The sequence below is a fragment of the Quercus lobata genome, chromosome 4, assembly GCF_001633185.2.
Source record: "Quercus lobata isolate SW786 chromosome 4, ValleyOak3.0 Primary Assembly, whole genome shotgun sequence".
Taxonomy (NCBI): Eukaryota; Viridiplantae; Streptophyta; class Magnoliopsida; order Fagales; family Fagaceae; genus Quercus; species Quercus lobata.
Window position 1 is genome coordinate 59,635,972 of NC_044907.1, and position 22,993 is coordinate 59,658,964.

The window sequence follows — 22,993 nt, forward strand, 5'->3', positions numbered from 1 at the left end:
AAATGGATCGAATGAACTTATTACTATAAGATTCCCCTAAACAAAAAAAAAAACAAAAACAAGAAATTTATAAGAATATCATGTTGTACTTGTACAAGGTCAAAATGTTACTACTAACGACATTGAAGTCATTCTCAAGGAATTGAGTGCTGAAATACACATGTTCAAACGCTCAAATTCCATTAACTCAGAAATATATATATTTCTAACTATCCAAAATGAACATTGATTTTGATTTAATATGCCCCATGTGTCATGAACATTATCCATATCATATATCATTGGTCTTTGAAGATGTAAACATTGAAATCATGTGTATCATATTTCCCGAATCATGTAGCTTTTCACTTTATATAAATATTTGTTTTCATAGTTAATGTTCAATTAATGTTTGAGTACATATGTAGGATCCAAGACCATTGAACAATCAAGTGACACCAATCAGTCAATTAGGTTGAAAATGAATTACCAACCTCTTTAAAATATTGTACTTACCCACATATGGGTAAACGTAATTACTCTTGAGCTTGTTGGACAGAAGAAAACTAACACATTTGCAAGATAAAAGAATGAAGATAAGTTGATTCTGCCTCGACCATACTTAGCACACTTTCAACAAAAAGCTAAATAAGCTAATGCCAAATGCACACTAAATTGCAGCTTTAAAGCTGAAATGCGATCTATTAATCCTTATATTTTTTGATAAGTTATGAAAAAATAAGAAAAAATATATATATGAGCATCTGAATGCAAAAGCCGCATAGAAGTGAATTCATGGCAAGTGCAAACATATCTGCTTGCATCAGTACCCAAAGTACTAAAAATGATTTCGGCAACCAAAAGGGTGTTGTATACACTATCCATCTCAAGCGCATCAGTGATGCTAACTAATTGCCTTTTTCTTAAACAGAATGCCCAACAAAGCATATCTTCATATACATAATACATGTACTAGTCTAGAACTTAATTTCAGACAGAGAGAGAAGCATATGCATAATTCTTCGAAAAGATCTATGAATGAGCCATGAAGGTGGCTCTGCTGTCCTTTGGTCATCTATTAATCCTAATATTAAAACCAATTTATCTCTTTTATCATGAAGAATCAACATACTCTAGCAACATATCATACAACAAAAAACAACTTAAAATACTAATTTATAGCAAGTGGAGTACACTTTTTTTTTTTTTTGCTGGATATGTAGTTAATTAAGTAATCAGTACAACAACCATTAAAAACTAATGGTAAAACAAGAATATTTTACCTCTATTAGAAATTCAATACAGAAAAAAAAAAAAAAAAAAAAAAAAAAAAAAAAACGAACTGATTACATTGCAAAATGCATAAGGGACTCACCTTTTTTTTTTTTTTTTTTTTTTTTTTTTTTTTCAGATACCGCGTAGACTGGAGACTGAGTGACAGCAGAGGGCGAGTGAAAGAGTAGAGAGGGTGACAGGGACGTGCGACAGTGGGTCGATGAGCGAGAGAGTGAGAGGGTGACTGAGACTGGGTTGGTGAGGCTGAGAGGGTGAGTGGGTTGGGGCCAGCGTCGGCGACGGTGATGCTAAGAGAGTGAGAGAAGGAGAGGGTGAGTGAGAGTGGGTCGGTGAGGCTGAGAGAGTGAGAGGTCAGACCGGTGAGGCTGAAAGGGTGAGTGGGTGAATGGGTCGGCGTCAGCGACGATGACGCTGAGAGAGTGAGAGAAGGAGAGGGTGAGTGAGAGTGGGTCGGTGAGGCTGAGACTAACAGAGGGGTTTGACTGATGAGGGAGAGTGAGTGGGTGAGTGAGATTGGAGAGAGCGTTAAATTCAAAAAATTCCTATTGGAAATCGAGTGTCATAGACTCGGTTTCTTGGTGGCTTCCACGTGGGTCCACGTCAGTCCACGTCAAGGGCACGTCACACCAAAATGGAAATCAAGTCTCTAAGACTCGATTTCCAGATGGATGCCAACTGGCAATAACGCCACACCAGATGTCACCGAACATCAAAACCGACTCTATGAGACTCGATTTACACCCCTAAAATCGAGTCTCTTAAACTCGAGATGTTAGTAACTTAATTTCTTTCAAAAACGGACCTACTAACTAGATAGTTGGGAAATTATGTCTAATTTCCCATTTCATTCGAAGATGGGGATGCCTTCTTTCTTAGCGATACAGAAAATATATAGGAAAAACATTTTAATAGATATATAAAATTGTGAAACCTCAAAAGCTTATGTGGTAAAATACTATGAGATGGACCAAAAGTTTTTTTTGGGTAGAAGAATGAAAAGTTAGATGTCTTCAATTCTTCAATTTTATATTATAGATATTATTGATTAAGATGGACCTGGTTACATTCACCATTCACTTTTGAAGTCAAGCAATAGTGTCTTCTCTTCTTTTTTTCTTTTTTCTTTTTCTAAGGAGAGTTTGGGCTTGAATTATTGTTAGGCAACTGGAAAAGTCCAATAAAGAGTTAAAAGCCTAAATTTTATCGCTATGACATTGAAAACCCCACATTTTCATTATTGGGCCAAATTAAACCTCACCCCTTTCTCCATTAGTATGATTTTCTTTATAAATTTATATTTTTTGCAAAACAAAATAAAGAAAAAACTTCTTCAAGCTTGTCTTGATGCTTGATATTATTTTTTCCTTATCTATAAACTTCATTATCCTTGAGCAACCGGTACCATAAAAGTGCTTCTTCAAAATAATAACCAGTCAAAGAAAGCTATTTCTTATTTAGTTTCGGGTGAATGAGTTCAACAGATCACTTAGGTCTTGTCTAGTTTGGATATATATATATATATATATATATATTTATGTGGTGCATTTAGATACTGCTTATTTTACTGAAAACTAAAAACTGAAAACAAATAAAAAAAAAAAAATTTATAGTTATTGTTCACTTTTTAAATTACTGTTCATTTGTCTTAATGTAATTCATGTCTTATAAATAGTGCAAGAAACGCTAGTCTCAAAAAAAAAAAAAAATGCGAAACGTGGACGTGGGATCCAAACGTTCACATAATTGTGCCAATTGAATTATTAGCCCAAAATACGAGGAATAATCATCTCTCTCTAGCAATCAACCAAATAAAAACTCAATAATATACTCTATATCATATAATTTTATATCAAATGTCTTTTTAAGTTTTATTTTTTAAAATTTTGGGACCAAGTGACTATTATAATACTAACAAAAAAATTGAAATGACCATCTCACTTATTTAAATATTTTTAACAGCACAAATTCCAATTTTCCACATCCATATCATTGCTCTTTTATATCTACATTATATGTCTTTAATACGGGTGGTAAAGGTCAAATTATATGATACAATTTCTTTGATAATAGTCTTTTTTTTTTTTTTTTTTTTTTTTTGAGGAAAACACGTAACATACTTTTATTCAGATAAGCCTAATAAATCGGCTTGAAATACATCATGAAAATGTGAAGGAATATCCTCCATCCAAACTAACAAATTTGGAATGCCAGCGGTATGTCTAGCCAGATTATGAGCTAAAACGTTACGATCCCTCTTAACATGAGAGTAATGTAATTCTTCAAAATGTTGAGATAACTGTTTGGCCTCCTCAATGAGCAATCCCATTGTGTTAGCAGCCTTTCTTCCCCCATTAACCCTTTGATAACAGACAAAGAGTCGTCTTCTAGTACTACCCTTTTCACCCCCACTTCCAAAGCAAAAAACAGAGCCCATGTCGCAGCCGTTGCCTCAACATCCTCACTGCCTAGCTCCTGGTGTACCGGTTTTGAGCATGAAGCAATAACAGAACCCTGGTGATCTCTTATAACGACTCCAATGCCAGACTTCTTTTCATGTGTGAAGACGGCGCCATCGAAATTTATTTTGAAAAGCTCCGATGGTGGTGGCCTCCAATGAGTTTTGGTATTGCGGTTCTGCTACTATGGAGTAGTCACAGGTAGTTGCCGAGCATGATATTCAGCTAACCAAGACTTTGAAATCTGAGGAATTTGGTGAAGTGAGTCCGTCGGTTGGTTGAGACGAACCCGATTCCGCTGGTTCCAGATTGTCCAAGCCGTTACAGCAAAGACCTCTGTTTGATGGTTGTTTGCAATTAACCACGACAGCAGCTCCTTGAAGGTCACGAACTGAACAGCACACCGGAAATTCCATAGCTCCAAATCCGACCACACCGTATCTAGTTCTGGGCAGGACCACATAGCGTGCAGTGAGTCTTCATTATGGCCGTGACATCTGACACATAGGGAGTCCGTTGTAATAGTTCGACGGAATAGTGCCTTCTTTGTTGGCATAGCTTCACGACATGCACGCCATAGCAGTGTTTTCACCTTGGGGGGAACTCGCAGTGACCAAATTCCATTCCACAGCTTCTTCTCTTCATTTATGGATACTTGTGGTTCAGCAGACAGCTCCTCTTCCATTTTTAAGAATTTGTAACCGGTCTTGCAACTATAATGACCATTGCTTGAGTGAGGCCAATATAGAATATCCTTTGAAACTCCACTGCTTAAAGGAATGGTCTTGATTAGCTCTGCCTCCTCTGTATTGAACAAACCGTATAGCATCTCATCAACCCACATCCTCCTACTTGGGTCTATAAGAATATCCACTTTAGAATTTTCAAAATCTGTCAAGGGAGAAGATAGTACTTGTGGTGGATGTTTTCTTGGCAGCCAATGATCTTGCCAAATTCGGATTTTTTTTCCATCACCAACTCTCCATCTAGCTCCCCTTTGAATAACATCCCTCCCTACAAGTATACTCCTCCAAGCATAAGATCCCATCCTTGACTCCTTGGCCTCCATAATGGTTGAATTCGGAAAAAACCGTGCCTTGAACACTTTGTAGAAAAGGGAGTTATGATTATGCAAGAGCCTCCAAGCTTGCTTTGCTAGTAGAGAGTCATTGAATTTTGCTAAGTCTCTAAAGCCCATGCCACCCACTCCTTTGGCTTTAGTCAACTCATCCCACTTGACCCAATGTATCTTCCTACGATCTCCTCGTTGTCCCCACCAAAATTTTTTAATCATGGTCTCAATTTCATTGCATAGACCGATTGGAATTTTGAAACATCCCATGGTGTATGTGGGGATGGCTTGGATAACGGATTTTATCAATACCTCCCTACCGGCCTGTGAAAGTAACTTCCCTTCCCATCCTTGAAGTTTTCTCCACACACGCTCCTTAATGTAATTGAAACTTGCTTTTTTCCTTTTCCCCACAAAAGATGGTAGACCCAAGTACTTCTCATATTGCATAATTTCTGGTACACCCCACGTCTCTTTAATTTGCTCCTTTAAAGCTTCGTTGGTTGCTTTGCTGAAAAACAGTGTTGTCTTGCTTCTATTTATTTTTTGGCCAGAAGTAACTTCATAGGCATTTAAAATCTCCAATACTTTGCCACATTCCTCCATTGTTGCCCTGCAAAAAAGGAGACTATCATCTGCAAAAAGCAAATGTGTTAGTTTTGGGCCCCTTCTGCAGAGGGAGAAACCATGAATATCCCTATTCCCTTCTGCTTTTTTGAGCAACCTGTTCAACCCTTCAGTGTATAGCAAAAAGAGAAAAGGGGAAATGGGGTCGCCTTGCCTAATGCCCCTTGTGGGGTGAATCATTCCACAAGGTTCTCCATTCACCAACACCGAGTATGTAACAGTTTTAACACACAACATAATCAAATTTATCCATCCTTCATTGAAACCCATCCTCCTCATTATACCTTTCAAAAAAGGTCATTCCACCCTATCATAGGCCTTACTCATGTTAAGTTTAACTGCCATATAACCACGCAATCTAGAATTATATCGTTGTAAACAATGTAAAGTCTCAAATGCCACCATTATATTATCAGAAATAAGTCTATCTTTGGTAAAGGCAAATTGGTGTTTTGTGATAATTGAAGGTAAAACTTTTTTTAAACGGTTGGCTAAAATTTTAGAAAAAATTTTATACAACACGTTACACAAACTAATAGGGCGAAATTGGTGGGCATATTCAGGGGAGTGTGTTTTGGGTATCAATGTGATAAAAGTATGGTTAATAGATTGGGGCAAGGTACCTGAGTTTAGCCACATGAGGATGGAGGCGGTAACATCATGATTAATTGTTCCCCAAAAGTGTTGGTAGAAAAGAGGTGGCATTCCGTCTGGACCAGGGGCTTTGAGGGGAGCCATTTGATTCAAAGCCACTTCTACTTCATGTACTTCAAATTTTTTGCATAATAGGGCATTCATCTCATCAGTAATCACCCTAGGTACACGCTCCCACACCTGTGAAGAATCCAAATGACCCGTGGAGTTGAAAAGTGAATGGTAGTAGCTTACAAGAATTTCTGTAAAGTCTTTCGGGTTGGTCTTCCATGACCCTTCTTCATCTCTTATACCTTCAATCAAATTTTTCCGGTATCTTTTCGTAGCACAACTATGAAAGTACCTTGAATTTTTATCCCCTTGTCTTGCCCATAAAATTCTTGATCTTTGTGCCCACATTGTAGCCTCCTTATCATGCCATTCTTCAATTTCCTTTTTTAGTTCTCTAACCCTAGTATTGTCACCCCTAAGAATGGCCTCCTCCTCGGCCTTGGGTAAAAGTTTTTTCAATTTTTCCAACTCCCTTCTTACATTTCCAAACACATTCTTCTCCCACCAACTCAAATCCCTACCACACTTTTCAACTCTACCTACAATCCCTTCCAACGATTCATTATCACACCTATTCCACACGGCTTCAACAATATCAGAACACCCCGAATTTGACAACCACATTTCTTCAAACCGAAACACTTTCTTCCTTTTAGGAGGATCCAGTCCCGAAAATACAATGAGGATTGGGTTGTGATCCAAAGAGTCACACCTTAAATTGTGAACCCTTGTACCAGGAAATTTTAAAAACCAATTATTAGTGGCCAAACCCCGGTCTAGTCTCTCCCATATTGAGTTACCATTGTCACAATGTCTAGCCCATGTGAATTTAGGTCCTACATACCCCAAATCCATAAACCCACATTTGTCTAACACTTCTCTAAACAATTGCATTTGATTATGGGGTCTTAGAGCTCCTCCCACCTTTTCATCTTGTCTAATTATCTCATTAAAATCCCCAAAGCATAACCAAGGTACTTCAGATTGAGAATTGAGATACCTGAGCTTCTCCCATGCTTCTGATCTTCTTGCTGTTTCAGGCTCACCATAGAATCCGATTAGCCTCCATTAATTTTCTGAACCCCTATCTACGATAGCATCAATACAATATTTGCACGACCCCACTACTGACAGATTTATTGAAGACTTCCAAAACAAAACCAAGCCACCACCTCTACCCTCCCGTGGAACCACCCATCTATGATCATAATCCATGCTTCTTTGTATAATCTCCAGCCTTGCATCATTTGTAAGTGTCTCAGCCACAAACACTACAGAGGGATCTTTTGCCCGTGTAAACTCCACAAGCTCTCTCCCTGTACGTAGGTTCCCAAGCCCACAACAGTTCCAGGCTAGGCAACTCATTGCTCCTGGCGGGGCTGAACATCAGCCTCCGCCAATATACTAGATGCCTCCTCACCATTCTGAGAAATCTGAAGGCGTTTTTTAAACAATTCTACATGGTCATCAGAAATCACATATTCTCTCTTCTTTCCTGTAATTTTTTCTGTTGGTTTACTCGACCTTTGGTGGCTGGCCTACCTCTACGTGTCCAAACAGGGAGGACACGTTTTGGTTGGTCCGAAATTCTAGTGGGCATAACCCTAGCAGGCTCACATCCATTTTGGCCGTTTTTCCCTTCAAATGAATTCCCATAATTAATTCCCACAACCGGCTGTCTTTCCTTTCCTGGCACCTTACCCTCATCATTTCCCATTGATTGCGCCATATCTGAATTAATTGCTCCCATTTCCGGATATTTTTCCTTTCCTGGCATGTCACCCACGTATTCTCTCATTGATTGCACCGTTGCAGCATTTGTTGACTTCTCTACATTGTTGGATGCTTCAGGTAAGTCATTAAACATAGAATTACATGCAGGCGTGATAGGTGGATTCTTGGCATTTATGGGGTTTGAAACCGTTGCAACCCTTGTTGACTTCTCTACCTTGTTGGACGCTTTAGGTAAATCATTAAACACAGAATAATATGCATGCTTGATAGGTGGAATCTTGGCATTTATGGGGTTTGAAACACTGTGGCCGTTGCATGGTAAGTGTGAATTAATGTCTTCTTTGTAACGGTCAGCCTGTGGAAGAACCTCAGCTCTGGTGATCAGTTCTGGGTGGTGGGGCTGTACTGGTCTGTCTTTCTCCCTCTGGCCACCAGCTTTGCCATGATTGGTCTTCTTCATGTTCGAGTAGTAACCTGGTACCGAGACAGTGTGTCTTGTTGAAGCCACAAATGGCTGTGCTCGTAGACTAGGACCGAATTCCCTTTGTTCACTCTTAAGGGTCCCTTCACTTTCAATCCAAAGCTCACAATCCCGGTCGTCATGTGTGAGGCAACCACACCAATAGCATAGATTGGGTAATCTTTCATACTTAAAGGAAATCCACACTTGCTTCTCATCATTCAAGGACACAAGACGACCACGACATAGTGGTAAATTTATGTCCATGGCCACTTTTACCAGTATAAAATTACCCCCATCGTAGAGCTTCGGCTCCGTTTGGCTAATCACCTCTCCCACAACTCCACAATTTTTTTCCGTTGCTGCAATGGTCATGAATTTTATTGGTAATCCATGGACTTGCACCCAGAAGTTTGTTCTTTCGAAACTGATATCCTCCAATGGTGAATCATGATCATAACGTTGCATGACCACCAAATGCTTATCGAAGCTCCATGGTTCACTATTGAGGATTCTATCGACCTCCTCTTTAGTGTCAAATGAAAACAACATCTCATGGTCTCCAATCTTTTGGATTTTGAAACCTTTCTTTGCACGCCACAATGGGGTGAAAGTCCTTGCTATTGAGTCGACATTGATAGCTCTCCTCGTCGTGAATCTCGCTGCTATGGAGAATTGTTTGACACTCTCATCAGGCGTGAGACGGCAGCCCTGCCCTTCCCTCTCTGTTAGGGACAGGCGCGTCCAAGATTGTGCCAAATCCTCCATGAACACTCTCACAAAAGTTTCCCAAACCCCTCGAAAAAACACCTAACTAGCCTTGTAGTACACTTGGTACTCCAAGGAACCTCTCAACACCTTCACAGGAAGGGACAACCTATTCTACAATGCAAGAAAGTCAGAGCTTAGACCCTACACTCTCAAACAGCAGAGAAACCCTAGGCATCTTTGATAATAGTCAAGTGTTAACAGTATGAACTAATGTAATAAATAGGTCATATTAAAACCTTTTTGGATCTCCTCTTTTCTAAAAGAACTAAAATTTATAACATTAGAATGTGCAATATTGTCTAACTATGCAAAACCGATTCTGACAAAATAATAAATAAATAAATTGCAAAATCGTTGACAAACTCTGAAAATAGTTGCAATGAAACTACAAACTAAAATTTAAAAGGAAAAAAAATAAAAGTTTGCTATATTGAATGAGAAAAATATCAAATGATGCATGTAACGTAAAAAAAGTTGAAAAAGTCTTGTTCTAGATCATTTAAACAAAAGATATGTTTATTTTTATATTATTTTTTGCAAACAAAAGAAATTAACTCAATATTAGCCAAAAGGATAGAAAGATCCTATAATTTGGGGGAAGGGGAAGAAGAGAAGAAGAATAAAAAGCATTACCTTTTCAAACACATTCTTTTATTAATTGTTTATAGCATTCAAAATTTTTTACATATGTTATGGAGTTGTTTTTTATTCAAGATTCTGTTTAAAAATTGAAGTGGGAGTGACTTCATTATTAATGTTAATAATCATAATTTTATTTATATATATATATATATATATAGATTAAATTTTTTAAGGATGGGGTGTAAAACCCATGTTTTACACCATCCAATAAGTGATTGCCACTTTAGTATTTTACTTAAAATTCAATACATTCTACCACACCTAATAACATCTCAATAAATTCTCAATTTGGTTGGATTTATATATGGGTATTAGAATTGATTTAATGTGATTGTGTTTATTCTTAAATATATGATAAGATGATGTGGCATGTTGGGATTGAAGAGGTAAAACATGAGTTTTACACCATGTCCTTATAGAATTTAATCTCATATATATATATATATATATATATATATATATTAGTTAAAGAATAGAATCCAAATTAGTTTTTAATTGTAATGTGGGGGATGGATCCGAGCCTGCCCCGAAGACCTTGTCCGGCAAAGAATGCCCCGAGAAATCCCACTCGCGAAATGGGCCCTACCTAGGGACCAACTAGGGAGGCACGGGCCTCCCATTGGAAGTGGTCCATCTGGGCCCATTACTGAGGTGATTTATGATGTCATCTACCTAGGGAACATGCATCCTAAACCAAAGTGCTACCTTTGCTTAGTCGAGGGCCCTGTTGTTATCCGCTTTACCGATGATCAAGTCAAGAGAAATGCAAAACCCAATGCAACAGTCACCTTTGCATATAAGGCCATCCTCACCTAATGTCTGTCACATTAAATGCTGAATGATTGACTTGAATAGTAAGGACACCCTTAGAAGCCTACCTTCATGATCAAAAGTGGTAGGGAAGGGTGCTGATGGGGCAAGTATCTCCCAAAAGTCTAGCTAAAGGGGAGGACAACTGGAGGAGGAGGTGGGCTATAAAAGGAGAGGAAAAGCAACAGGGAAGGGGATTCAGAAAAATTGAGAGAAGAAAAAGGGAGAGAAAGAGAGAAAAGTCCCTATTAGTGTTCATCCCTCTAAATCCTTGTACCCCCCTTGCGAACATCCTTCCCATATATATAAAGTTGTGATTCGGTCATTTATGTCTTTAATTATCTGTGTAATTCTCCCATTGTGGATTTCCTCCTCTCATACTCAATAAATTAATTGTGTAGATCAAGAACATCCAATTTTTTCTTTTGCTGAGGTGTTTTTGACCCCCACATGTAATTTAATGTTGTGCCAAATGTCATTTTGATCTACACACACACACACACACACACACACACACTAATTTGGTTGCCAAGCATAATAATACTTGGCATAAAAGCTGAAATGATCATTTCACTCACCTAGACAAGATCATTTCATCATCACTATTGTTGAATGTTTTCGTGTGTAAGCATGATAAACTAGTTTGTTTAGATTGTAAGAGTCTTCAACGCACTCAAAATCTTGATCATTTACAAGTTAATTTATCACAATCTTGACTACTTACAAGTTTATTAAAACCAATTTGACCATTGGGACATCTTGATTCACTTTAATAGTGTGAATCTTCAACTTAATCACAACATGATACCAATAAATTATTTGAGGCAAGTATTTGGTATGAAGAACATATTCTTATGTGTCATTGCGAGAAACTAAAAGAGTAATGCTACTTCTACAATATTTTCACAACAAAGCCTAGTGATAAGTTGTTATTGGTTCAAATCTAAACCCACGATTGACATTGTTTTTTTACCCGATGTTGATACCTTTTTTTTCCACACATCTTAACCCAATAAGAGAAGTCCAAAAACCCAACAGAATGCAAAGCCCAAAGGCCGAGCAAGAAGATTAAGAGTAAGAAGAATTAGTGGGCCGAGCCTAAAAGCCTAGAACAAAAGGAAATGAAAGCCTAAACTTATGTTTGGCCTAGGAGAGAAATACAAGGAAAGTAACCTGCAACAGAATACCTTAAGATGGGGTAATAAGTGGGACTCGAGGATGGCCACCATCTCTTGAGTAGGAAATGAAAGTAAGAAGGATGACTACTATAAAGGGCATCTTTCAAGAAGAGTAAACATGGGATGAGCATGACCCAAATACCATGAGAAGAAGACAAAGCCCGAAATAGGTCTTCTACAGGATGACATTAGCAAGGTAGAGAACATTAGGGCCTAAGGCCTTTTTAATCTAATAAAGAACAACGTGCCCATGAAGGACCAATTCCGTTTGTATAAAAGGATAACAACCAAACCCTTGTCTTGGGGTGAAGACACGGTGAAAGAAAGGAAGAGAGAAGCAAGGAACGCATGATGAAGGGATGGAGCCAAAATACCAAGACGGACAAGCAAGGTAAGACCTAGCCTTTGCTCCTATGTCCTAGCCATGAAATAGAAGTAGGGCCCACAACTTGCAAGGCTAAAGAGAATGGTTTAGTAGAGGGGGAAAGACCTTAGTTTTGGCATCATGTCGAGACCATTTTTGGGAGATGCTCTACTAAGAAAACATCTTTACCATAAATGGAAGAGGCTGACAAGGGTCATGTGAGGCATGTTTGAGATTGTAGCAAAATAACATTAATGAATCCTTATAGGCTTGTCCATGGGTCGGTCTGGGTAGGGTTTGTGCCTAACCCGGAATCGACCTGACAAATCAGATGGCCAGAATTTCAACCCACTGCCGACCGGAGTGGCTGATCTGATCAGGCGGATCTAACCTTCAATGGATGGCGATCGGTTCGGTCAGAGCTGGAGATCTTAAAATCAGCCAAAACCCAGCAAGTTAACAGCAAAATCAGCAACATTTTGGTGATATTTTCGTCGGATTATCGCTGGATTTGGCAAAATCTCACCAGATCCAGTGAGATCTTGCCAAATCTAGTGGAGATTCCATGGATCTAGTTGAGATCTCGTCGGAAATGGCTGGGATCTTGCTGAATCTAAAAAATTTCTCTAGAAATTGTGCTATATCTCGATTTGGTCGGGTTTCTTTAGGTCTTGGGGAGAAAACCCGCCAATCGACCCACCATTTCCGGATTCTGGAGGTGGAGACTCGCCGCCCACTGTCACTAGCGTCAAGTCGGCCGGTTCTCGGGCTGGATCGGACAAGTTTTCTGGGTGGGTCGGGTCTCGGTTGCTGTTGGACACCCCTAAATCCTTATATCATTTTGGGGATGGAATGGGTAGATGGCTCTACAGCAAACTAATATTTACACAAGAATGGGAGAGTTGTCTATAGGTCAAAATCAAGGCTCCTTAGTGGGATGCCCAGTACTCAGAGTAGGTAGTAGCTAGTGGGTAGTGCAATAGGGAGTTGAGTGTCCACAGCAGACAAAAGAGTGAGTATGAATGAGGGCAGAGAAGTAAAAAAATACTCATCCTAGTTTAAGTATAAAAAGACGAGCAGTACCCATGTATAAGCAGCACAAAAACTGAGGTGAACTTAAGAGGAAATTGATGGAGAAATGAGAGAGGAAAAAAAAGTAGAGAGTGACATCGAGAGACAAAAGACTTAAGAGTATTTATGGAAAGAATATAGCTAGTTAGCATGTATCATTAAGGCATCTTTCCCTTCCTCATAAAAGGCCATACCTTCTGTAGGCCTTCCAATCATTAGAATGACTATCTTGACGCATGTTCCAAACTCCACAATTTTATTGTCCTCTATTGGTAGTAAGGTTGTATGAGTTTGGGCTAAGACCTCCTTAGTCCGTTTTCAGTAGCATGCATTCTTTTTACTTGTATCTGTTTATATGTGCTAGTATATTTATTTTGCCTTTTTGAACATATAGACTGACAATATTTGAGCTCACAATTATTGGGTTTCCTATATAATGTTGTTTTGTGTCTTAGAGTGTGTTGTTTGTGCACAGACTAGTTCACAAGACCCATCCCTCAAAAAGAACCAGGCCCAACTCCCTTAAACTTGAAAAGTCTCTTAGCCCAAATTTACAAACAACACAAAAAAAGACACCTACACTTAGCAATAACAACTTGCAAACTTTAATTTGTTGTGAAATTATTATAAAAACGTTGTGGACTTAACATTACTAACAACTTTTAGGTGTAAATTATCCATATTATTTGATATTAACTCTTAACAGTGAACACCTCACAAAATGTACAAGATCATAGCAAAAGATAAAAGTAACTAAAAATACCAAGATTAAATTCAAATTGAGTAATTCTCGTACCATATAAATAGTCACAATTTTTGCCACAACTATCATATATGGTAGACTATAAATAGTTACCTACCTCTTTTACATGGACCTACTACTTTTTCTTCACCACTCATAGTCTATCACGTGAACGATTGTAGCAAAAATTGTAATTTTTAATGTGGTCCTAGTATTTTTATTCTAACAACTTTTAGATGTGAATTATCCATTATACGACTTTGATATTAACTCTTATTAGTGGACACCTCACAAAATATACAAGATCACAGCAAAAGATACAAGCAGTTGCTTTTCTTGGAGGGAAGCCAACCTCTACAAGCAGTTGCATTTCTTGGAGGGAAGCCAACCTTTAAAAGTGAAATTTCACTTACCCTATATGTTTGTTTTGTCATAACCGTCTTCTGAAAAAATTGGTCATTTTTCAAAAAGTATTTTCTAGAAAACCATCTTATTTTCCTATGTTTGGTATACACAAAAAATCACTAACATTTCTTTTACAATTCGAAATATGTATTCTTTTTATTTTATTTTTATGAACCGAAAATATGTATAACATGTATATAGTGTGAACCAACTACATAATCAATATAAAATAGCATATAGCCAAGAATCTTGTAGTTCAATTGATTGACATCTCCTAGTGTTTTTAATAGAAACATCCTTAATTCAATCCCCTTCCTTCCTATTGTAACTCTCGAATTATCACACACACACACACACACACACACACACATATATATATATATATATATATATAATAGCAGTATAGCACATAAACATTACAAAAAATTAGGAAAATTTTGTATAATTTTTTATTATTATGTGTAGTAGCCAAAGGTAATCCAAGTATGCAAAAAAAAAAAAGTTGGTGTCCTCCATCTAATGTAGCACCATGAGGTTGAAATAGTTTTTTTAACGCAATAACCATATGAGATGGCACTTCCTCGATAATTGTAGAAACCATCTAGACTGCTTGATAGCCTTGTTGAGTGATTTGCTGAAACTGTTACTAAATAAGGCATTGAGGAGTTTTGCTGTAATGGAACACAATGATAATTGATTTGGAAACTTTATTAGAAAGTAGACACCATCTAGAGACTATAGAGAGAGATTTCCAAAGAAAAAAAAAATGATTTTTCATCAAAACAATTGATCAATATCTACATTTTTTCAGCCTGCTTTATAGCTTTCTAAGATAAACATAATGAAATTCCAATTGAAAGTAAAATCATCTTTATCTTCTTTTTTTCCTTTTTTGAGAAGGAAAAATCATCTTTATCTAGTATAACAGGATAAGATTTATTCAAAATTAAACTAACAATTTATCCTACCCATATTTATTTATAGATGAAAATGCAATAAGTCATCGTACGTAAAATAGAGAACATAACATCCGATTGTTCTGATTCATATACCACACAGGGTCCAAATCACTAGTTCATACTTCATAAAATTCCACAAACAGATACGTATTGTAGGCCTTCCCTAACTCATATCTCTAAATCTCTTCAATGTACATTACCTTTCAGTGGATGTCCACGCACTCTGGATACTAAATAAAATTATATTAGTTCTGAGTCTTCTGACACGAAAACGCTAACTTACAAGTAAAAATTAGAGTCTGCATTTTCACAAATACCAATCCTATTCAGTTGTTTGTTTCATTCTTCTGCTCACTGTTAGCAGTAATTCTGGGCTTGTAATATTGCCAAAACCACCACATGACTAAAAAAACTGTGGTAATGCTGTTTCCATGATGATCAGATCATCCAGCTGCCACGGCATCAGCCCTGGGACTTGCATCTAAGAGTTGATGCAGCTTGGCACCAGAGTTTGAGTTCTTATCATACATGTCACTCTTTTCCTCAATGCTTTTACCAATGGAACCTGAATTATTAACTCTTGACAGAAGGTTTTCTGTACTAACAGGTAGGGTTCTCTTACCATCAATGCTGTTCAAAATAATCTCTTCTCTCTGTCCTAGTTGTGCTTTTTTCAGTTTCTCCTGTATATGAAAACCAACACATGAGTAGGAGCAAGAGTAACAGGCTCAAAAGAAGTTGAAAACTAACTGATTGCAGATGCAACAAGGAATCTAGTGATGGCATACGGATTTACCATTAATGTAGCATTCTCTAGCCTTAGTTTCTCTGAGTTATCAGTCAATTGTTCTATTTCGGACTTTATTGCGTCATTCTCAGCAGTCAACGATTCAACTTTCTGTGCAAGTTCTTCAGTTTCAGCCTGTATGGAGGGTTGCAAAGCATTAGCCCGACCTTGATTAATGCAAAACAATTGTTCAGACCAACAACACAAGAGTAACCAGGCTTTCTTAAGTACTAAAAACACAGATTTCTATACCTGCTTCCTCAGCCTGGACCTCCTAGCAGATTCCCGATTAGACTGTTTCCTCCTCTCTCGTTTCAGCTCCCTTTCATTCTGATCAATATAAAACAAACCATCATCAGGATAACAACTAGAGCAGCAAAGGCTTTAGACAATGAATTCGTAGACTTTGAACAGTAGAATTATTCAAACTTTTGACAAAATGAAGCATATCCTAGATGAATCTGGGAGGGGAAGGAATCTGAAGAACTAAAGAGCATAATTTGCAGACTATACCTGTGGCCACCCTTCAGAAGGCAGTGCTGTACAAGATTGAGGGACACTAGGAGTTGTTGTTTTGGGGTTTGTGTTAGGAGTGTTCCTGAACTCCAATGTTGTGGTCATGCCAGGGGAAACAACATTTCCAACCAGATTTACAGCAACGCTAGCAGGTGTGACAGTTGCACTCAAGACCTTATTTGTAGCTGTACTGGCCTCCTTGGAAGTAACTGGACTGGCCTGTGTCTCTGTCTTGCCTCCTTGAATAAACAGAAAAATCAAAACATGAATTCAACTCAATAGCTGAGCTTCTTCTTTACCATGGACAATTTGTCTACAAGCAATTGTTTTCATTACAATGGATCACTACCTATATCATTTCTCTATTTCATTGATATCTTCATAAAATAGTATTAAATGGAAGGGTAAAACTTAGATATAGTTTCTTAGATGCATTACACTAACTTCAACAATTAAATACAAACAAATATCTAAATTCAATTCAATTGTCCTTAGAAGAGACAATACTTTTGTATTTTATTAGTCAATGCAACCACGTCTTTGAATTTAAATAGAGAACCTAATAAACCACACCTAAAGAACTGTACCTAAGTTTTTCCCCAAGTGGAAATATCTTTTTCAAATAGTATTAAAACTACCAATTATTCTATGTTTGAAGCAAGAACAATTTAGGTATCCACCATTCAGATAGACCAATCAGATATGAAACAAACTAGAACCTAAACGCAACATGAAAACTTTTGACATTGTAAAGAGGAATTTCTCAAAATGATATTTATCATCATTCCAAATCATTCTGGCATGAAAACCCCATACAGGAGTGGCCAGGCTAATACTAAATGCAGAACTAACTGATACATCTTTAATTGGTTCTCTCGACAATATTTTTCCTAAAATCACCACCAACATTCAGTGCTCTTCCCCAATCAAGTTAATAAGCACCCCATGTGATTACCATCCACTATTTAGAGAGGACAATCAGATATGAATGAAACTAGGGCCTAAATACAATATGAAACCATAACAAAATGCAAAGAGGAATTTCTCAAAATGATCACTTGTCATCATTCCAGACCATTCTTGCATTAGAACCCCATAAATGAGTGGTCAGGCCTATTCTTTTGAACACTGAAAGGGATTACATGATATTCCCATTCACCATAAGGAAAGAGACTGGTTAGCTAATACTAACAGCAAGATTGTACACCATAAATGGAGAACTAATTGACACCTCCGTAATTGGTTCCCTTGATAATATTTCCTAAAATCACCACCAACATTCATTGCTCTTCCCCAATTAAGTTAATAAGCTCCCCAACTCTTAGTCCCTCCCTAGCCCTGTCACTGCCAACTTCTTTTGCATGCAATAATCAAAACCAACATGTCATTGCATGCTTAGTTGCTTACTACTAGTTAAGAGAAGCAGGTTCTCAACACAACCGAGAAGGCACAATGCAATTCCAATGCCGTATAAGAGGCCAATCCAGTAATCCCATTAATTGATACACTAGCTACCAATGGCCTTGTAGCTTAATGGTACTCCGTCCTAGGGATACGGTCTAGTGGGTGCTGGATTTTTGGGAATAAGAGATTCTTCTAATGCTTAAAAAGGAAAGGGGGAATGTGGCTCTGAAAAAAAAAAAAAAAAAAAAAAAAAAAAAAAAAGATAAATTGGGCATGCCATGTATATGGTGAGGTGATCCTACACTATTGAATACCGGGCCAACTCTATTGTTCATCAAGATTTAATACTTGGTGAAGAACAGAGTCATACCAGTGGTTGGTGTTTCCTCACGGCTTCTTTTCCTTCTGGTTTGATTTGCCTGAACATAAGACGGGGGCAGATTTCAATTAAATTTGCAATTTTGTGCATAATATGCATGTATATGAAAGCATCAAATCAACAGAAAGAAAGTGCAAAGGTTTAGCAAGAAAATTTCTTATAAGCCAAGCATGCAGTCCTCACCTTAGCAGTATTCCCGTCACTTCCATCACTGGAACCTTCAGTCTCCACACTGTTCATTTGGCCAAAGCTAAGTTAGCCTAACCACAAGAGGTCTACTAGGAAGAATTCATGCAAGAGCACATTTACACGGGAGTACAAAAGAACATAAGAAGTTAGCAAATTGGATAGACAAGCAAAAGGCTCAACAAACCTCTGTGACAGCCTATGTTCAGCCCCACCCTCAAGGCTCTCAGCAGCACCATTGCCTATTGACATTGCTAGCCCATCAAACTCTTTCAACTTCTTCATTAAACCCCGATCTGTATTTCCGGATTTTGTGGGCGTTTCAATGCTCATAGGAGTTACAGCCTGCTTCATTGCACCATAATTGAACCCAAAATTAATTAAGGGGCACCTAACACAGACAATTTTTTTTTGTCTTTCCTAACTGATATATTTCTAACTCTGCATTACTTTTTTTTTTGGGTTTTTATAGCTAAAGGATTCTGCATTGCTTCATTAAAAGTGAAAGCAATAGAATTGCAAAAATTCAAAAGAAAATCATAGCTGCAATGCTTCACTTACAGCAGGCGACAATGGAACCCCTTGACCATGTGAATGTGACCCCTAGTTTACAAAAAACAATCCATAAGTACATAAGAAAGTTTTTATCACATCTGTGTAATAATTTTTAGTTCTATTGGGCAGTAAGAAAGAGGAAGGGGCATTTGGAACTGTTTGATTGAGAGCTACAACTACCATAAAGAAATGGAAACTGTGCTCAATTGAAGTCACCTAGACAGGGCAGTCAGCACCAACACCAAATATAAGGAATTATTTTGGTTATACTAACTACTAAGATAACCCAGAGTAGATAGCTACTCAGCTAGGTCATATTTTCAAATAAATGTTTCATGTAGGTAGCCACCAAAGACAGCCATAACAGTCTACAAAACTCAAGTCTTGGACACTGAAAAAATAACCAGTTATCCTCCATGGTGCAAATATAAAGAGACTCCATTATAATTATTATATAATAGAATCAAAGCAAAAAAAAAAAAAAAAAAAAAAAATTAAGAACGTAGACTTACAAGAGTAACTGCAGGATGTGCATAAACCCCTCCATGTGGGTAGATTGCCGCATAAGGTGCCCCATAAGGTGGCATCATTGGCTGTAAAAATTAATAAATTAAAAAACCATCCTAGAATTATGTTTATAAATTTTTTCCTCAACACACACAACTACTAGAATATTTATTGCAAATCATATAGAAACTTCTGCTGCCTTGATACTGGTCTATACCTGTGGCGTACCCCACATATATGGGTGAGGAGCATGACCTGAAGCCATGGTGGAGTTATAATATGGTGGAATAGCGACTCTGGGACCATAATATGCCTGAATATAGAATGGATTAGTTTTAAGTACAATCAACATTTCTTTAAAGAAATTATAAAGTGAACCTTCTATTTAATAAACATGCTATAACAATTTTTCTGCAATACAGGAGATTGAGTGCAGGCATAAAGTAGATAACCTGCATTGCTGCCCAATCAGGATAGACATGAATATTAGTCTGACTAGTCTGATTAGTCTGATCCTGTCAAGTACAAAGGATTGACGATTACTCATGCGCAAACTTTCAAAAGTTAAATTCAAAGAATATAAAGATTAGATGTATCTACATATGCACCTAGCCTGATTTTCTTTCCTCTATCAAGAAGATTGAGACATAAATTTTAAAAAATAGCTGTAAACAGTGGTTCAGAATCTCAAACATTCCAGTTTCGACTACATAAATGTTGTCACTTCTCAGCTTACCAGTCTTGCAGGTGAAGATTGTTTTTCAGACTTAGTAGGCTTCCCCTCTTCGTTGTTTCCCATATACAAAGACTTAATAAATCTTGAACCGATCTATGTTACAAAATCCTTCACGTTTCTCTGATAACTGACTCAGCTGCACTAATGGAAAACATGTCATTCTGTGATTCAGATGAAATATATCCAAAGCACCCAATGTAGAATCTAAACAACATTAGGCTCATAATATTATATACATCAAATATTTTAATCTAAAATATTCCTACTAAACTTTGCTTGATACAACAGAATTATGTCTCATTAACATAATAATATTTCCATTGAAAATTAGAAGAACCGCAATAAACTAATGCAACAGAATGATGACCTTATGCTACTCCTCTCAATTGAGAGTAAAAATAACTAGCCAGAAGCAACATCATGACTTAAGAGGATACTACCTCGTTTGACATAGTAATAGACTGATTACTTAGAGGCTACAACACTGTATTAGTTAGCCAAAACAAAGGTCATGTGAAATGAGACCAGATCTGAAATTTGACCATTGCAAGAGAGATGGCCTCTACATGACTTCAAATTTTAGCATAAATTTCAGTAAATCAATTTTTTTTTCCTGAACTTTCTTCATACCAACATGCCGTTTGAGGCATAAATTGAATAAAATTGGTCTCATCAGCATATTAAACTCAGACTGACATTTTAAATTGAAACCCACTTTCAAAAAGAATTATGATAAACTCAGACTGACATTTAAAAAAAAAAAAAATCTAAATAACAACACCACCCAAAGTTTCGACAAGTCATGTCAATACCACTACAGGAAATTGGGACATATATAAGAAATCTCTGCTATATAGTGAACCCCTGCAGCAGATGGTGAACCCAATTTGAAATTTGCATATGTTGCCAAATTATAGATGGAAAATTTATAGCTTTAGATGTGACTCTTCATCAATCAAAAAACCTTGTTGCATGAATTACACATCATCTTTAATTGTAATTGAACAAAAAATCGTTATGCCCACAACCACAAATTAATTTCACCAGCAACAAGAAATCTCAATGATCATCATTTACCACCCCCACCCCCCAAAAAAAAAGAAAAATCAAATGCCAATAAAAAGGGAAAAAATGTTCATGGAGGAGGGCCATTCTCGTCTTTTACACCACCGTACCGGATAACGAGAAAGGGATTGATGCAAGCAGTGGAATATAGTCAAATTCCTCCGAGAGGATAATAAGGAAGGCTAAATGACCATAATACCCTCATAAGCAAATTTGACAACAAAAAATGTGAGAAATATAGTTACGAAACTTCATTAATTCATTTCAATTTCAATTTCAAATTTAGGAAAAAAAAAAAAAAAAAACTTTAATTTTCTACGTAAAAAACTTTGACAGGCTTTTGAGTTTTGATCGTAAAAAACTTCGTCTTCTAATCACAGTTTTTTCTTTCTTTTTTTTTTAAATTTTTTTTAAATTTATATTTTCTCTCTCTACAACAGAGATTGCATGAGAAGGAAAAATATGCATTCGAAGGAAATTCAAAACTGAAACCATTCAAGTTCAAGCAAGCAAATTATCACACATGAAATACGGAAATCCAAAGTTTTCAGTAGGGAAACAAACAAATAGACGAGTAATAGAGATCCATACAAGTTTCTAACTCTAACCGCTGTTTGGTTACTGAGAAAATGGACTACGAGAAAACATAAAAGGAAAAATTCGAGTTTCTACGAAAATCTCAACGCAACTAAAAAATAGATAATTCAATATTTCCAAGTCGCCAGGGGTTCCTTTTTTTTTTCTCTCTCACACACTGTAAAAACCACAAAAAAGTTGGCTTTTTAAAATTTTTCTAGTCCATTTTCTCAGAAACCAAACAAATCCTAAATTTAAAGAATTGATAACTAAACAAACCTTACAGGCTCACACTCTCAAATCTCAAATCTCCGGCACGTCACCCACCTCCGAAAACCAAGTAATTAATTCTGAATGGCAAAGACGTGAATATAAGGAAAGGTATTGTGTAAAGAATTGAATTAGTTTCTCTCACACTCTCTGCATTTTCTCTCTGAAAGGAAAGGAAAGAAGAGAAAAGGAGTTTGAGAATTTCTTTCTACAGAGAGAGGAAAGAAATGGCGTTGAAGAATGAAGAAGAAAGAGGGAGCGCCAAGGCGAGTCCACGTCAGCAACACGTGTCGTATAAATGTGGGGGAGGTGTATACGTAGACCAGACCGTATATTTATTGAGATACGGGGGAGATGAAAGAGAAAATGGGGTTGGTGAGCTGGACAGGTCGAGAATCGCGCTGGCCATTTATAAAATATATATTCCAACGTCACCTCGTCCGTACACGTGTTGAGATGTGACTCGAACTACGCGTCCTTATGTGTTGGGGGTCCAACCTATCACACCCGTCATGTGGCTTACGTGGTCTGTTCTTGTTTTTTTTAAAAATATTTTTTGTGAAATTTAAAATTAATTAGATTGAAAGTCTCCTTTGGAATCCACGGCAGGCCAGTATTGAGCATCATCAATCCACACGTCGATTAACTAACTACAACAGGACATCCTTTAAATTTTCTCCCCCCAAAAAAAAAAAATCACACCAATTAGGGGTGTGTAAAAAACCGATGAACTGAAAAAAC

The 22,993-nt window shown here is 37.2% G+C and overlaps 1 protein-coding gene across 9 annotated transcripts; it reads right to left on the reverse strand.

Annotated features, from left to right (window-relative positions):
* Positions 1–15,258: 15,258 nt before the first annotated feature.
* LOC115986646 (common plant regulatory factor 1-like) lies at positions 15,259–22,547 on the reverse strand. 9 transcript variants are annotated; one of them, XM_031109870.1, is made up of 13 exons: positions 22,267–22,547; positions 20,342–20,477; positions 20,058–20,120; positions 19,823–19,918; positions 19,611–19,691; positions 19,105–19,146; positions 18,731–18,891; positions 18,541–18,589; positions 18,349–18,397; positions 16,572–16,813; positions 16,311–16,388; positions 16,068–16,193; positions 15,259–15,954 (listed from the first exon to the last, which is right to left on the reverse strand). In XM_031109870.1, the coding sequence occupies exons 2-13, from the start codon at positions 20,402–20,404 to the stop codon at positions 15,715–15,717; spliced, it is 1,290 nt and encodes a 429-aa protein (XP_030965730.1). In that variant the 5' UTR covers positions 20,405–20,477; positions 22,267–22,547; the 3' UTR covers positions 15,259–15,714. The 9 variants fall into 9 exon arrangements, with proteins under 9 accessions (XP_030965730.1, XP_030965728.1, XP_030965727.1 ...); XM_031109868.1 differs by having other exon boundaries at positions 20,342–20,482; XM_031109867.1 differs by having other exon boundaries at positions 22,262–22,547.
* Between the last annotated feature and the right edge of the window lie 446 nt (positions 22,548–22,993).

Coding starts and splice junctions, on each gene's coding strand:
- LOC115986646 (XM_031109870.1), bottom strand. CDS start 20,404: ATGGGAAACAACGAAGAGGGGAAGCCTACTAAGTCTGAAAAACAATCT. Junction 18,398..18,540: donor GTGACGGGAATACTGCTAAG/GTGAGGACTGCA, acceptor TCTTATGTTCAG/GCAAATCAAACCAGAAGGAA. Junction 16,194..16,310: donor GGTCCAGGCTGAGGAAGCAG/GTATAGAAATCT, acceptor CCCTCCATACAG/GCTGAAACTGAAGAACTTGC.